Source organism: Jaculus jaculus, chromosome 1 (genome assembly GCF_020740685.1).
Source record: "Jaculus jaculus isolate mJacJac1 chromosome 1, mJacJac1.mat.Y.cur, whole genome shotgun sequence".
Taxonomy (NCBI): Eukaryota; Metazoa; Chordata; class Mammalia; order Rodentia; family Dipodidae; genus Jaculus; species Jaculus jaculus.
In genome coordinates this window covers 320749939-320765289 of record NC_059102.1, presented here as the reverse complement: position 1 = coordinate 320765289, position 15351 = coordinate 320749939, and the positions used below count along the sequence as shown (strand labels likewise).

The 15351-nt window shown below is 40.4% G+C and overlaps 1 protein-coding gene across 7 annotated transcripts in view; it reads right to left on the bottom strand.

The window, feature by feature from the left end:
• Sdccag8 (SHH signaling and ciliogenesis regulator SDCCAG8) overlaps positions 1-15351 on the bottom strand; it is a 223535-nt gene that overhangs the window by 50564 nt on the left and 157620 nt on the right. For all 7 annotated transcript variants that reach the window (XM_045151003.1, XM_045151019.1, XR_006637261.1 and 4 more), the window contains one exon: positions 14944-15075. In XM_045151003.1, the coding sequence (XP_045006938.1) occupies positions 14944-15075 (132 nt within the window). The remainder of the gene's footprint in view (positions 1-14943; positions 15076-15351) is intronic.

Below are 15351 nucleotides of genomic sequence, written 5' to 3'. Positions count from 1 at the left end.
TAAAGGTACATGCCTGCAAAACCTGATGGCCTGGGTTCGATTCCCTAGTACTCACACAAAGCCAGATACACAAAGTGGCACATGTGTCTAGAGTTTGTCTGCAGGAGCAGGAGGCCCTCATACATCCATGTGCTCTTCTTCTCCCTCTTTTTTTTTGTTTGTTTATTTTATTTATTTATTTGAGAGCGACAGAGAAAGAGGCAGAGAGACAGAGACAGAGAGAGAGAGAGAGAGAGAGAGAGAGAGGGAGAGGGAGAGAATGGGCACACCAGGACCTCTAGCCACTGCAAATGAACTCCAGACGCATGCGCCCCCTTGTGCATTTGGCTAATGTGGGTCCTGGGGAATCGAGCCTTGAACCAGGGTCTTTAGGCTTCACAGGCAAGCACTTAACCACTAAGCCATCTCTCCAGCCCTTTCTCCCTCTTTTAAATAAAAATCAATCAATAAATATTTTAAATATATATTTTATTGATATATTTGAAAGTTAGAAAGTGAAAGAGAGAGGGAATGAGAATATGCACACTAGGGTCTCTACCTCCTGCAAAAAAACCCAGACACATGTGCCACCTTATGCATCTATCTGGCTTTACATGGGTACTGGGGAATTGAATTCAGGTCTTTAGGCTTTGTAGGAAAGTGTCTTACTGCTGATCCAGCTCTCCAGCTCAAATAAATATATTTTTAATTTTTCTGTTGTTTTCTTGGGGGAGGGTCTCACTGAGTTCTAGGCTGCCCTGGAACTCACTCTGTAGTCCCAGGATGGCCACTAACAAACCGCAATTGTCCTACCTCTGCTTCATGAGTGCTGAAACTAAAGGAGTGTGCCACCACTCCCGATAGATATATTTCTTAAAAAGAGAAGATTCAGTATGGATGCTGCTTTCCAAGGGTCTGTGTGTTTTCAGTCATTTAGGGAAACTGAAATCAGGTGCAACAAAGACCCAGTGTGGGTATGCCCAATCCAGAAGAAACAGTGTGGTACCCCAACCAGATGATCACACACTGGGAAGGCATCTGTAGTCAATATAATGTCGTTTTGATGTCCTCACCTGTCAATTAATCATCCAGCTCCAGTCTCAGGTTCCCTATCTAAGATGCCTTCTGCTCAGCTGACTCATGCATTCAGTTGTTTTCATCTGGATAATCAGGCTACACACTCACTACTCCTGGTGGCATGTAATTACTGAGGAGGTACAATAGACAACACTAGGTCACAAGTCAAAAAGAAGATTTCATCTCTTTTGGCCTCAGCTTCCTCATACATATAGTGAGTATTCTGGAATGGGGGTGGAGCATGGGTACACGTTCCAGGAGCAGAAGTTTGAGTGGATCATCTTTCAGGCCTTTTCTGGTCTTCAAAATGTCATCATCTGCAGTGACTAATCTAGGCAGGTCTCCTTAAAACATTTACTAGGACCAGGCTTCATGGCAAATGCCTTTAATCCCAGCACTCAGGAGGTCAAGGTTGGAGGATCGCTGTGAGTTTGAGGCCGGCTGCAACTACATAGTGAATTCCAGGTTAGCCTGGGCTAGAGCGAGACCCTACCTCAAAAAAAAAAAAAAAAAAAAAAAAAAAGGCATCAGAGATGCAATATATACAAAATATTTAGAAGAGAATATATACATTCACTGTTAATATTGAGAATAAGTAAATTTACTTGAGAAAAGTAATTTTCATTGAAAAATAAAATAAAGGGCTGGAGAAATGGCTTAGCAGTTAGGGCATCTGCTGGCAAAGGCAAAGGACCAAGGCTCAATTCCCCAATACCCATGTTAAGCCAGATATACAAGGTGGCACATGTGTCTGGAGTTTGTTTACAGTGGCTAGATGCCCTGGTGTGCTCATTCTCCATTCCCACTCTCATCTCTTGAATAAATAAATAAATAAATGAAATGTTAAGAAAATAAAATACAAAGGTTAAAATTTAAGTTTCCAACATAAAATTAATACTTGATTAATTTGAGGACCGAAAGATTCATTTTATATTTTAAATATTAATGCTTCCTATGAGAAAAAAAACCACACACATCTGCAGACTGGGAAATGGTTCAGTGGATGTGCAAGTGTGAGGACTGGATTCAGCACCCCAGCACCCAGCATGCCAATGGCATGTGGCTGTGGTAGCTCTTGTAATCTTGTGGAGGCAGAGACAGGGAATCCCCAGGGAAGGCTAGATAGGGAGACTAGCTGAACCAGTGAGCTCTACATATAGTGAAGAACCCACCTCAGTAAAATAAAGAGGAAAGCAATGAAGGAAGACACCCACCACCAACCTCCAGCTTCCACATGCACACCATGCGCACACATGTCCATGTGCACCCATGCATGCATATATATGCACCACACACATATGTACACATGCAAAAAAGAAAACCTTTGGAAAAACTCCTCATGTTAATTTACAGGTTCAAAGTAGAATTGCACACAAAGACATAAGCAATGCTCCAGCTTGGGGGAAGCAGGCAATATGGTTATAGAAGTCATTTGCATTATCCATTTTAGTTTTATTATTTATTTATTAGAGAGAGGGGGAGAAAAGGAGCACACCAGGGCCTCTAGCCACTGCAAACGAACTCCAGGTGCATGTGCCACCATGTGCATCTGGCTTACGTGGGACCTAGAGAATTGAACCTGGGTCCTTGGGCTTCACAGGCAAGTGCCTTAACCACTAAACCATTTCTCCAGTCCTCATCTTAGTTTTAAAACATAGTGTTTATTTGTGTGTGTTCATGTGTGTGCAGGGGTGTGTGGGGTGTGGCCAGAGGATAACTTTTCAGGTTGTTCTTCATCTTTGAGGCAGGTTTGGTACTCTGGGGTGTCACTCTGCTGACCTGTGCAGTGCTCTGGGGAGTCTTTCCTATCTCCAACCCCCATCATCTTCCTTTCAGCTTCCAAATGCTGGAATTAATGAAGCCCACCATTACTTTTGGCTTTTTATGTGGGATCTGGGGATCATTGAATGTGGGTATTCCAGCTTGAACACTGAGTGCTTTATACACTAGGCTATCTCTCCAGTGTATTCATTTTCATTTTTCACATACAAAAGAAGAACAATTATTGGTTGGAGAAAAAATAAGATAGTTAAAGGAACAAATTCCATCTCATTTAGAGCCTTTAGTGCTGTAACAACTTAAGCCCAGGGTCAGCTTGAAGGCTGGGGATGTAGCTCAGTTCAGAAGTATTGACCAGCATGCACTTAGGCTGAGGACACAGGTCTTAGCATAAAGAAAAAATAATTGAAATTATACCTGAACTGCTTTACCATAATGTGGCTTATCAAAATGTGTGTTTTCAGATAATTAACTAATATACTGTTTCAATATTTCTTATAGTTTAATTACTAATTTAAATGGTGCATGGGTTACCTTCTGTGCCATAAAAATTATTCAAACTAGACACCACACGAAGATAAGAGATTTTTCAGCTAATTATACATCATCTTAAAATTCCCATTTGCTATTTGTGAGAAGGAACCATAACACCAGTGAAATGTGTGGCTTAGATGCCGCCTTGGAGTCTATATCAACTTCAAGTTTTCTTTTATGATTCAGCTATTACACAAGTTCCAAGAGTCTGAAAATATTTCATTAAAAATTAATGTGTTATCCACACAAATGGCAAATATTGAAAAGTAGGAATATAAATAAAAAATATTAAAAATAGTAAGTCTACTAATACTGAAGAGGAAGGAAGACAGGAGGGAGGAGAGCATGTGAAAGGGAGAGTGATTTTAAACATCCGGTTTCTATTCTGGACCGTTTATGGAAACAGACAGACACAGCAAGCGGAAGCCAAATATATTCTTGGGCTCTGACAGGATTTGTTTTCTATCTTGTCATTATTTTTACTGTATTCTTCCTAATAATATTTCTCCAGTGTTCTAGATTTTCTGACCGACATACCAGCCTGTTTGAGAGCTTACAGATGAGAACTGTGGCAGACTGACGCACACGCATGAGCCCGGCTGCCTTGCAAGGCTTCTCGCTGTGATGTGAGGCTTCCTCTAGCAACTTCTCAGCACAAAGGCTTACACCCGGGCCTAAGCATGCCCCCCAAATTCCTTTGAGCCATTTTACTAGAATCCCACACATAAGCCCTGGCAGAACAATGGAACCTGGCCTCTGACAAGGTTCATGAGGCAGGCATGCTGTTCCCCAGTGGCGGGACACAGACACCACCTCGCGTGTCTGCTTGTCTGCCCCTCTGCTAAGAACAGTTCCAGCTAAGTAGCAGACAAACCCCTGTACTCTGTGTCTACGCTCTCAATCTGAATGCTGCTGAGAGAAAGCCATGTTGCTTATCAAGCATGCAACATGGCACACACTTGATCCTACGTCAAAACCGAACACAACAGAGCGTCTCTATATCAAAGCTAATGAGGGAAGTATTTTGAAAATATGAAAGATTTGTTTAATGCACACTATAAAAACACCCCTTTGCATCAAAATAAGTGTCCCTCTTTGTTGCACAGTGATTATTTTCTATAGAATTTAAATTGTACATAAAATTTTAATTGTGCCTTGTTTAATGTAAATTGATTGTCTCAATTATTGGGAAAGGATTTGAATTTTAATGGACTATTTTGCTGGAGATATGCCAAGCAAATCAGCAAAAACTCCAGTAGCTCCAAGTGGAGGTACACAGCTCAACATTTACATGAATCAGGAAAAAGATGTGGTCTCAATGACAGATCCCACTGTGGTCTGAAAGGTGAGTAAGCTTTGCTCCCAGTAGAGGAAGTCAGCTTCCGCTTGCAATAGTGGAGGATTCTGTGGCTGTAAGACCCTGATTTGGATTATTTCTGTTGGGGAATAGAAAGGCGGGATCCATATTTGAGTAGAAAGGACCTTTGTGGTTCCACTTTGTTTTCTTCTTCTTGAACAGCAGATTATGTTATCTGTGAAAATGGTGGTTTTACCCTGAAGATAGAATTGACAAAAGACCACTGACAATGTGACACGTGTGAATGGTACACTTGACTGTCTAAGGGAAGGCCACCCCAGGAAGCTGGCTGCAGACACATCCTGGCCTTATGCCACATAGTTATTGCCTGACATACCTCCTTTACATAAATCTAGCATCTATGAAGTCAAACATATCTCCTCCACACGTAGAATCAAGGGCATAGGCAGACTTTAGCCATTCTGCTACCCAGATGGCTGCATGGTTTCTACAGTTTAGCCACAGCTAGCAATACAGAGGTATAGATGCACATCTGCCTGAAGCTGCCAGCCTCCTAAGATCTTTTTCACAAACCCTCAACATCAAGAACCGCTGTGGCTATAGGTATAAAAATCACCTCTGGGTATAATACGATGAACCATTTCCTATGCAGCAATGTTAACTCAACTAAGCATCATGAAGTTACTCTAATTGATGTCATTTCAAAATATTCTAGGAATTGAAAATGTAAAGTCTGGATAATTTTGGACTTAAAAGAGCCTCGTTTGACATGAAATACTGGCATTATTAATACTGACATACACATTAGATGGATATATTAAATGTAACTTAAGATTTGGGCCTCTGCATAAAGATTTCCTCTTATTCATCAAACTTTCTTGAATGAGTTTCTATGATGCTGAAGACCAAAGGTAAATAGGAGGCAGCTGTTTCCACTGCAAAGTTCAGAAGGTCTAGCGAAGGCCATAAGTCACTACCAATGCCAGTCATGACTGATTCTTACTAAGTGTGTGTGTAACTTGAATGAAATTACCTCAACACTAAGGGGAAATCAGAAGTCCATGTGAGACATCTATATATATTTCATATGACCTATAGTTTTCTTGCAACTAGGTGGTTTACTAAAATTCCATGTTTCATCATTAGTAACAATGAGATTTTACATAAAAGTTTAAGTGTGTGAATGTTAATACCATGCTACACCCAATGCACACCATTTTACTGAGTTCAACCATGAAATCTGACTATGGATTTCACTCCAGAAGTGAGCCAAAGGAATTGTGCCATGAATAGAGAAGGAAATCCATATGAGGGACGTGTCAGACAAAGAAGAGGCGAGGAGGACCTAGCAGATGGGTAGCACTAGCTTGTTAAGAAACAGTCCAGCATGGACCGCACATTTCCCATCTTCATCCCCGGGCAGCCACTCTTTCCCCCATTTCAGGGAACTGGATGAGCTCTACTTAGCAGCCAGAGTCAGCAATTCATCAGCTAGATGGATGTTGACTTGCTTTAATGACACTTTGCCTAGATATAAACATTCAAGTTTATATTTATAGAAAAGAATAAGTCAAAGCTATTTTAATGCTGCTTTTAGACACTTACACATAATATCTTTAAAATACTTACTGCTTAAACTGCTGTACATTTACCATGGATGATAAAGAGAAAATAGAACTGCCCACATTCAGTACAAGAATTATTTTATAGATAATAACCATTTAAAAATCAATTAGTTTCTAAGAAACAATAGCCTAGAAATTATCACCTTATATCATCAAGCTATTATCAAAAAGCCAGTCTCTTCCATCTTAAGCTTCTATCACCAGAAGGATGCATGTATTACATGGCCAAAATAATGCAACTGTTTTTCCCTATGAATATATACATTCAACTAAACAAAGAAAAACACTTTAAAAAACAGTTTTAAAGCTGGCCATGGTGGCACACACCTTTAATCCCAGCACTTGGGAGGTAGAGACAAGAGAATCCCCTAGAGTTCGAGGCCACCCTGAGACTACATAGTTAATTCCAGGTCAGCCTGGACCAGAATGAGACCCTACCTTGAAAAACTGGAAAAAAAAAAAAACAGTTTTAAAAAGCGGTAAAGACATTATTCTCCTTGTGGAATCACCCCAGAAGTTATTTTATTCAAAATTAACAGGGAAATGTCAAAAGGTGTGGTGTCCCACAAAGCAGTTAGTTCACTGTGTCCTGGTGAGTCTGCAGTTCAATCTTTGGTGCCTCTTGGAGAGGTGAGGGCGCAGTGGAGAGCTGCTCACGGCAGGGCAGCAAACAAGCTCCAAGGCCAAGGCCATGGCCTCAAGCCACTTCAGGGAACTCCAGCAAGTTCTCTGAATGGACCCACAGGTTCTCTGAAAGAGTGTTGCCCTTCCTTCCTACATCAGGTGATAAAGACTGACTTTGGAACAAACTTCCACAAACAGCTCAAAACGAGTACTTCCTGAGAAAGTAAGGCTGTGCAGCCCTCAGTCAGGACAGGGTATTCAGGTTTAAAGGGAGGCTTGCTAGCTAGTTTGCCTCTTCTTTTGGCTCATTTTTTAAAATAGTTGAAATTATAAAATAAAACCCAATAACTTATTTCACTTAACAAAAGCATATATTATCGTCTATGTACTAGGCAGACTCTTAAGTTCACTGTGAGGAAAAGCAACTTGCCCAAGGTCAACAGCAGGTTCAGTGGAGGGGTTGGGATCAGAACCTAGGCAGAAAGTCTGCATAAACTGCACATTCTTAACCACCAGGCACCATATGCTCCATTCGTAATTAGAAAGTCTTTTTAAAAGCTCATTTAGTCTTGCTGTAACCTGGGGAGATCCCAAAGGCACATCAGCCTGAAAAACCCCTAGCAGAGAATTTAACTATTAGATATAGCAAGTTAGAGTAGGAAAATCTGCCAGTGAGCTTTGTGGACTGAGACTCTGAGGATCTGGAGTCTGAATCCAGCTCAGATGCTGACTGGCTACGGAAACTCAGACAGGTGCTGTATCACCAGGTTCTGAGAGTGGGTTCTGCCTGGCATCAAACAACCTTGCATTCCTACACTTGTATATCATGTAGTAGCTTTGAGTTTGGGTACAATACACAACTTTTCAGGCCCTCAGCTTCCCTTTTTGAAAACAAAAGACAAACATACTATCCCAATAGAATTGCTTTGATGAGGGGCTGGAGATTTTTCAATGGTTAAGGTGTTTGCCTGCAAAGCACAACGCCAAAGGTTTGATTCCCCAATACCACGTAAAGCCAGATGCACAATGGTGTATGTATCTGGAGTTTGTAGTAGCTGGAGGTCATGGCATGCCCATTTTCTTTCTTTCTCTCTCTCTCTCTCTCTCTTTCTCTCTCTCTATCTCTATCTCTCTTTACTTGCAAAGAAAGAAAGAAAGAAAGAAAGAAAGAAAGAAAGAAAGGAAGGAAGGAAGGAAGGAAGGAAGGAAGGAAGGAAGGAAGGAAGGAAGGAAGGAAGGGAAAGAAAGAAAGAAAGAAAGAAAGAAAGAAAGAAAGAAAGAAAGAAAGAAAGAAAGAAAGAAAGAAAAGAAGGAAAGAAAGAATCGCTCTAATGATTAAATTTAAAATAGTTTTTCTGTTATACATTCTTCAACTACAGAAGTGCCAGTCTTAGGTAAATGATCATAAAATACCATCCACCAGAGAGACTAATTCCATGATGCTGACACTAGTTGGATATATACCATATATATTTAGTGCTTATTTTTCAGATATTTTCACACACATGATGTGATCTGACCTACATAAGAATTCAATATGGTATTCAGTCCCAGCTTAAGGATAAAGAAGTTAAGGCTAACAGTTTCTTGTCCTATCAGGGTTCAGGGTTAAGCAGGGAGCATGCTGGACTACAGAGCTGTTGTTCTCTCTCTATCCAACATCCTGCCATTACTGTAACTTGCTATATTTCCAGAAAAGACATGACAGTTCTTTGCAATAGCTTATAAAATGAAGAGAGAAAGGGCTGAAGAGATGGCCTAGCAGTTAAGGTGCTTGCCTGCAAAGACTAAGGACCCATGCTCGACTCTCCAAATCCCATGTGATCCAGATGTATAAGGTGATGCAGGTGTACAAGACTGTGCGTGCACACAAGGTAGCACACCTGTCTGGAGTTTGACTGCAATGGTTGGAGGCCCTGGTGCACCAATTCTCTCTTTTCCTTCCTCATTAAAAAAAAAAATGAAGAGAAGAAGTAAAATAACATGTAAGAATGGAAATCAACACTAATTGCTCCAAAATGTGACAGAAAAGGAAACAACAGTCTCCGGTGGGCTTTACTGTGCAGTCTGTACCAAGGGACAGTCCTAGGTACGGAGTGTAGTGTCCAGCTGAGAAGTCAAAATATATTCCAGGAAAATCAAACCGAGGCAATGATGGAGACACACTTGCAGGAATGTTCTAACAGTGGAGGATGGTTCTGGAAAGGAGAAACAAACAGTGGTTCCACTGCTCTGTCTTTCTCCAGGGAAACAGGTCATCTTTTTTATTTTTCTTTAAGGTAGGGTCTTGCTCTAGCCCAGGATAACCTGGAATTCACTATATAGTTTTAGGATGGCCCTGAACTCATGGTGATCCTCCTACTTCTCTGCCACCCTAGTGCTGGGATTAAAGGCGTGTGCCACCATGCCTGGGCTCAAGTCATCTTTTAAAATTTTGTTCATCCAATAATCATGCAACATCAGTTCTCTGGCTCAAGGAAAATTCTAATTTTAGAGTACATTGGTCCTTTATCATTGTTAAACAAGTAGGAAAATCCATCCCACTTTAAACTGGATTTGGAGCTGGCTTATACTGAAAATGCTGACTACGCTGTATGCTTCACACACTGATACAACATCACAGCTATACCCCAAGTTATTGTCCAAAATGTTCAAAATCAAAAGTAATGTTCAAATTTCAGGAAGCACTTTCCCTTACAAATAACATTATGTAAGCATGGTATTTTGGTTCACAGACTAAATCACAAGAACCAATTTAACTCTTAATATAAATAAACAATGTTCTGGAATGGAAGGCTCTGAAGTTCCTTTTAGGTCCCCAGAATCAAAAACAGTCCAGCATGTACTAAGGTCCTGATAACTATGTTGAATGAAGGATACTGAAGCACTAACTCCATGCCATGAACTATTCTAAGACTTCATGGATCACTTAGGCAATTTTCACAACCTTACAAGGTATCACTATACAGAAAAGCAAAGTAAGGAATATGAAGTTTACGATGAAGGAATTTGTTTATGACTCTAAGGCCAGACAGCTGTGAACTAAGGAAACCCCACACAGCCTGCTTTTAGGGTGTGTGATCTTATTCACAATGAGCAGTCTCTCTACTTTCTACTTTAGTTCTTACAAACATAGGAGTCAACCTTGAAGGCCGTTTTAAGAATGTAAGTTCTACTAGAGCAAGGATGCTTGCTTGATCAGTGAAATATTTCATGTATATCGGTGGCATGTGTTTTAAAGGTTTGGTCCCCCCTCAAAAACCAAAAACAATAAATAAAAATTAAAAATAAATAAATAAAGGTTTGGTCCTTGGGGTGGCACTACTGAGATGTGATGAATATCTCAAGAGGTGGAGCCTAGTGGAAGGTCACTGGGGACATGTCATTAAAGGGGACTGTAACTCTGAGCCCTTCCTTTCTTTTGCTTCCTGGACATGAACAGCAATAGGCTCCTCCTGTCAAAGAAGAAACAGGCCAAATTGATTGTGGATTAGAAGCCCCAAACTGTGATCCAAAATGAACCTTTCCTTTAAATAGTTAGTCATTGCAGGTATTTCATGATAGTGACAGAAAGCTAGATAATACAAATCAGCTGGAAATACATATTCGATGACTAAGTAAAAAGCAGCCTTTTTCCTTTTTCTGAATATCAGGCCTCCTGTAAGCAAGTGTAAACTATAGACATAGACTTTTGGACTCTTCCCGTTTCATTTGTTGAGTTCCACTCACATTTAATCTTCTCCCAGGTAGTCAGCCTATTATAGCCTCTGCCTTGTTCCATCTACGGTAACCACAGAGGTTGTTTAAATAACTTATTATCTCATAACAAAGTCCTGGTTGACGGGACAGAAACTTCCAGTGTAATTTAGAGGGCAGCAACTTGATTTCAGATGTTCTCATCAAGTACAGTCAAACATGGCTCTCTGTCCTCTGAGGGATCTGCAGCAATGCAGAGTAAGCCACTCCTGGTAGTCATGGCATCTTTCCTTTCTCTACCTAATATCCTCAGGTTGTTTGTTGCTAGAGTCTGTGGGGAGGCAGCATTGAATGCACACAATCCCAGAACAGGTAAAACACACTAGTGGTAACAAAGAAAAACCTCAAAATAAGCAAGTAGTAATAAGCTTTTGTAGCATACTACAAACCATGTACCATTTTCTTCATAAAAATATAATTTTACATTATATAATAAGGCCATATAAATCTAAATGTCTAGCAGTTTTGCAAATTTATTTTACTAGGATGCTGCCAGTTATAAAAGCACAGATTTTCCTCAGCATATCCCAAGGTCTCTCTCTTCTCTCTATAGGACACTGGTGGTGTAGAGGAATAAGAGATAAGGCTGATACATCCAACTGCTTCAGCCAGGGATACAGATGATTCCCTTTCAAGTGACAATTTATACAGGATGCATAATGTAGTCATTGGGAAACCCTCACACTAGTGATGGAAAAATATATAATACTGAGTAGTGAGTTAGCAGAACCACTGGAAGCAAATGGAATTACTGCGATGAAACTAGATTTGTAACTAGAAGCAAGAATAGCAGCATGTGAAAACCAAAATGACCCCAGTACAACCCTGATAATATAGCAGAAACTGAATATCAATATCCTTCCCTAGCTCACCGGAGAAGTCACATGACCAGAGCTTGTGCTGAGGTTTGGGAGCTCTGCAAGGCAAGCAGGCTGCAGCAGGACATTGGATTAGCAATCTCAGTAAGTTGTCTTGACCTATAAAAACCAACTTCCAATACTTTGAAAGCATTCACTTAATAGGCTTTGAAAGTGTTCATAAGAGGGTTGCAGAGTTGGCTCAGAGTTTAGAGGCACTTGCTTGTCAAGCCTGATAGCCTGGATTAGACTTCCCAGTACCCACGTAAAGCCAAATACACAAAGTGGTACATACATCTGGTATTCGACATCAGGGGCAGAAGACCCTGAAAAAACCATTCATTCTCTTTCCACACCTCCTTACAAATAAATAGCCAATAACATATTTTTAAGAGTGTTCACGGGCTGGAGAGATGGCTTAGCGGTTAAGCGCTTGCCTGTGAAGCCTAAGGACCCCGGTTCGAGTCTCGGTTCCCCAGGTCCCACGTTAACCAGATGCACAAGGGGGCGCACGCGTCTGGAGTTCGTTTGCAGAGACTGGAAGCCCTGGTGCGCCCATTCTCTCTCTCTCCCTCTATCTGTCTCTCTGTGTCTGTCGTTCTCAAATAAATAAATAAATAAATAAATTAATTAATTAATTAAAAAAAATTTTTTTAAAAAAAAGAGTGTTCACAAGAATTGATAAAAATATCATTTCTACTTTATAGAAGAACTTCCAAATTTTAATTTATTACTAGTTACATTTCAATCAAAAGATTTAAGCCTTGGGAAAACAGATCCATGTATATTGTTTAAATAAAACGTTATTATGTAAAATGAAAGGGAGGTGCAGCGCTGCATGACGGACAGCTCACCCAGCACTTCTGGTGCTGAAGACACAGGGCTGGAGGAGGTGAGAGAACGCCAGCGTTCAACTGCGCTCTGCTGAGCCCTGACCTCGAAGAGTGGCTGGGTTTAAGGAAACATTTTTTTAAAAATTATTTTTATGAGAGAGAGAGAGAACTGGTGTGCCAGGGCCCCAGCTACTGCAACCGAACTCCAGATGCAGGTGCCACCTTGTGCATCTGGCTAATGTGGGACCTGAAGAGTCGAACAAGGGTCCTTAGGCTTCACAGGCCTTTTAAGCACTAACACATCTCTCCATCCCCTAAGTAAACATTTTAACAAGTGAAGGAATGTTAGAAATCTACCTGGACTTTAATATTTAAAAACAGTACTACTTTCTGACTGCTTTTCCTGTATTCAATACAGCAAGTAATCAAAGTTGTAAAAATATACCATCAGTTGTCTCCTCCCCACTATGTTCACTTTAATTTTTTTTTTGAAATATGAGGCCCACTCAGTAGATGAGAATTCATATCTGGTACTAAGATCCAAGTTAGAATCCTATCAACAGGAGGATCATAGACTCCTCTTACCTCTGCCTCCTGAGTGCTGGGATTAAAGGCATGTGCCACCACACTGGACAATTTTTTTTTTTTTTATAGATGGCAGTGAAAAGTGGGGAGAACCAAGATTCATAAACATAACAAGAAAAGATAGCAGACTGCCTACCCTGAGATGACCCAATTCCACCACATTTGCCAGGGCCCTGGAGACATTACAGAGGAAGTGGCAATTTAAACACAAGTGCTACTCTCTCTGTTATTGGACACCCAACTTCAGGGACATGCTGACAGACACTCAAAACTCATCAAAGCAGAAATCCAGAGGTTGCTAAGAGCTCAACACTAAAGTAGAACTATAACACACCAGGTAAGGTTCAGGGAAGGTTGCAGAAGGGGCGGGGGGTGTGGAAAAATTGTAAGAACCACAGTATGGGAAGGAGTATCCAGAGGTGTTGACCCCTTTCCACAGAAACTGAGTGATGCATTCACGACTCTACAGTGAATACCAATAACCCCACTGAGGAAGCCCCTCAATGGAATGGGGCTGGAGGAGAGTGGATATAAGAATATAATCCAATAAGAATATGAAGAACACATGATATGTTTATACAGTAAAGACCATTATTAATAAAACATGGAACCTAGCTTTTAATTTATCAAAAAACAAGGAATGGGGTGGCTGAGGATGGACTGGAGATGGGGCACTGGAAGCCCAAACCATCTGCACTGGAAAGCTGCCGTAGCCGATGATGTGATTGCATGTGCATGTCCAAATCTACAGAGCTCCAGGCTTTTATTCTTGGGGGATCCACTGCAGAGCTTAGAAATGACAAATATAGGAGCTGAAGAGCTGGCTCAGTAGTTGAAGGCACTTTCTTACAGGGACTAATAGCCCTGGTTTGATATCCCAATACACAAGGCGTACAAGCATCAGGAGTTCATTTGCAGAGGTAGGAGGTCCTAGCATGCCCATATTCACTTCCCTCCCTCTCAAATAAATAAATATATAAATAAATAAAATAATTTTAAAAAAGAAATGGCATATACATAAAATAGGGCCAACTTTATTACAAAAAGGAAAAGGAATTTGGGGTTAAAAAAAACTATCACTCATTCTGTATGTGACTTTGAACAAATCCATCAGTCCCTTTGGAGTGAATTTCTTCTTCTAGAAAATGAAAGTGATCATGACTGATAGTATTTAGTAGGCAGCTACTATGAGCTGTGTGTGTGTGGGGGGGTGTTATTTATTTATTTTTAAAAAATTTTTATTTTTTGTTTATTTTTATTTATTTGATAGTGACAGAGAGAGAAAGAGGCAGATAGAGGGAGAGAGAGAGAATGGGCATGCCAGGGCCTCCAGCCACTGCAAATGAACTCCAGACGCTTGCGCCCTCTTGTGCATCTGGCTAACGTGGGACCTGGGGAATCGAGCCTCAAACTGGGGTCCTTAGGCTTCACAGGCAAGCGCTTAACCGCTAAGCCATCTCTCCAGCCCGGGTATTATTTTATCTTTAGATAACAGTGGGCTTATCAGCACCAATATGTGGGATGCTTAGAGAGACCGAGTGACTTGTCCAAAATAAAGCCATGAATTTAGGGTCAAATTCTGACGCTGATAACACTATGTAACCTCTTTGGATTGCTATATGTTTCAGCTTACATTAAACATTAAAAGCTGTTAGCTAGAAAAAAAGATTCCTTTACTATCAAACACTGTAAATGTAATCTGAAAGGAAATGGTTTCCTCCTACTACTCTGTAGTGAGTTTAATTCTGTATATATAGAGAGTAGTAAAAAGACAAAGCATATTATAAGAACATTTTTCTTTGCGTATGATAAGAACACCCTAAAGGAATGAGGAAGCAAAAACACAGAAGAGCAGTGGATTTTGAGTGCACACTTAAATAGCATAATGATCATCATTTCTACTTTCTTGCAGGCTTCCCCTCTTTGAGGCAGACATATACCAGGCGTGGGCCATCGTGAACAGCAAGCCCTCCTACCTTGCCTTCATGGTCTCATGCACCCTCCCATGCTGGACACACTGCTCCTCCAACTCATTATTTCTCCTCTGTAACTTTTCCAGCTTGTTACATATATATCTTTTTTCTTGATTGAGCTGAACTATTTCAGATCTAGAGAGGTAGAAACACAAGCATTATAGATGTTAAAGGTTCCTATTACATTATTATACAACCTTAGCATTATCTTAAACTCTATACTTAAAACATAATAGTGTAACAAAATTATTTTTTATCAAAGAAAATATTCCAGTAATTTTGAACTGCACAGTAGAAGGATATGTGACTTGTGGACTCCTTCTTGTTCTAGATAAAAGAATAGCAGTTCACACTAATAGAAAGGGCTAAGGAACAGAAGACATGATGACCAAATATCTTCTATTAAAAGAC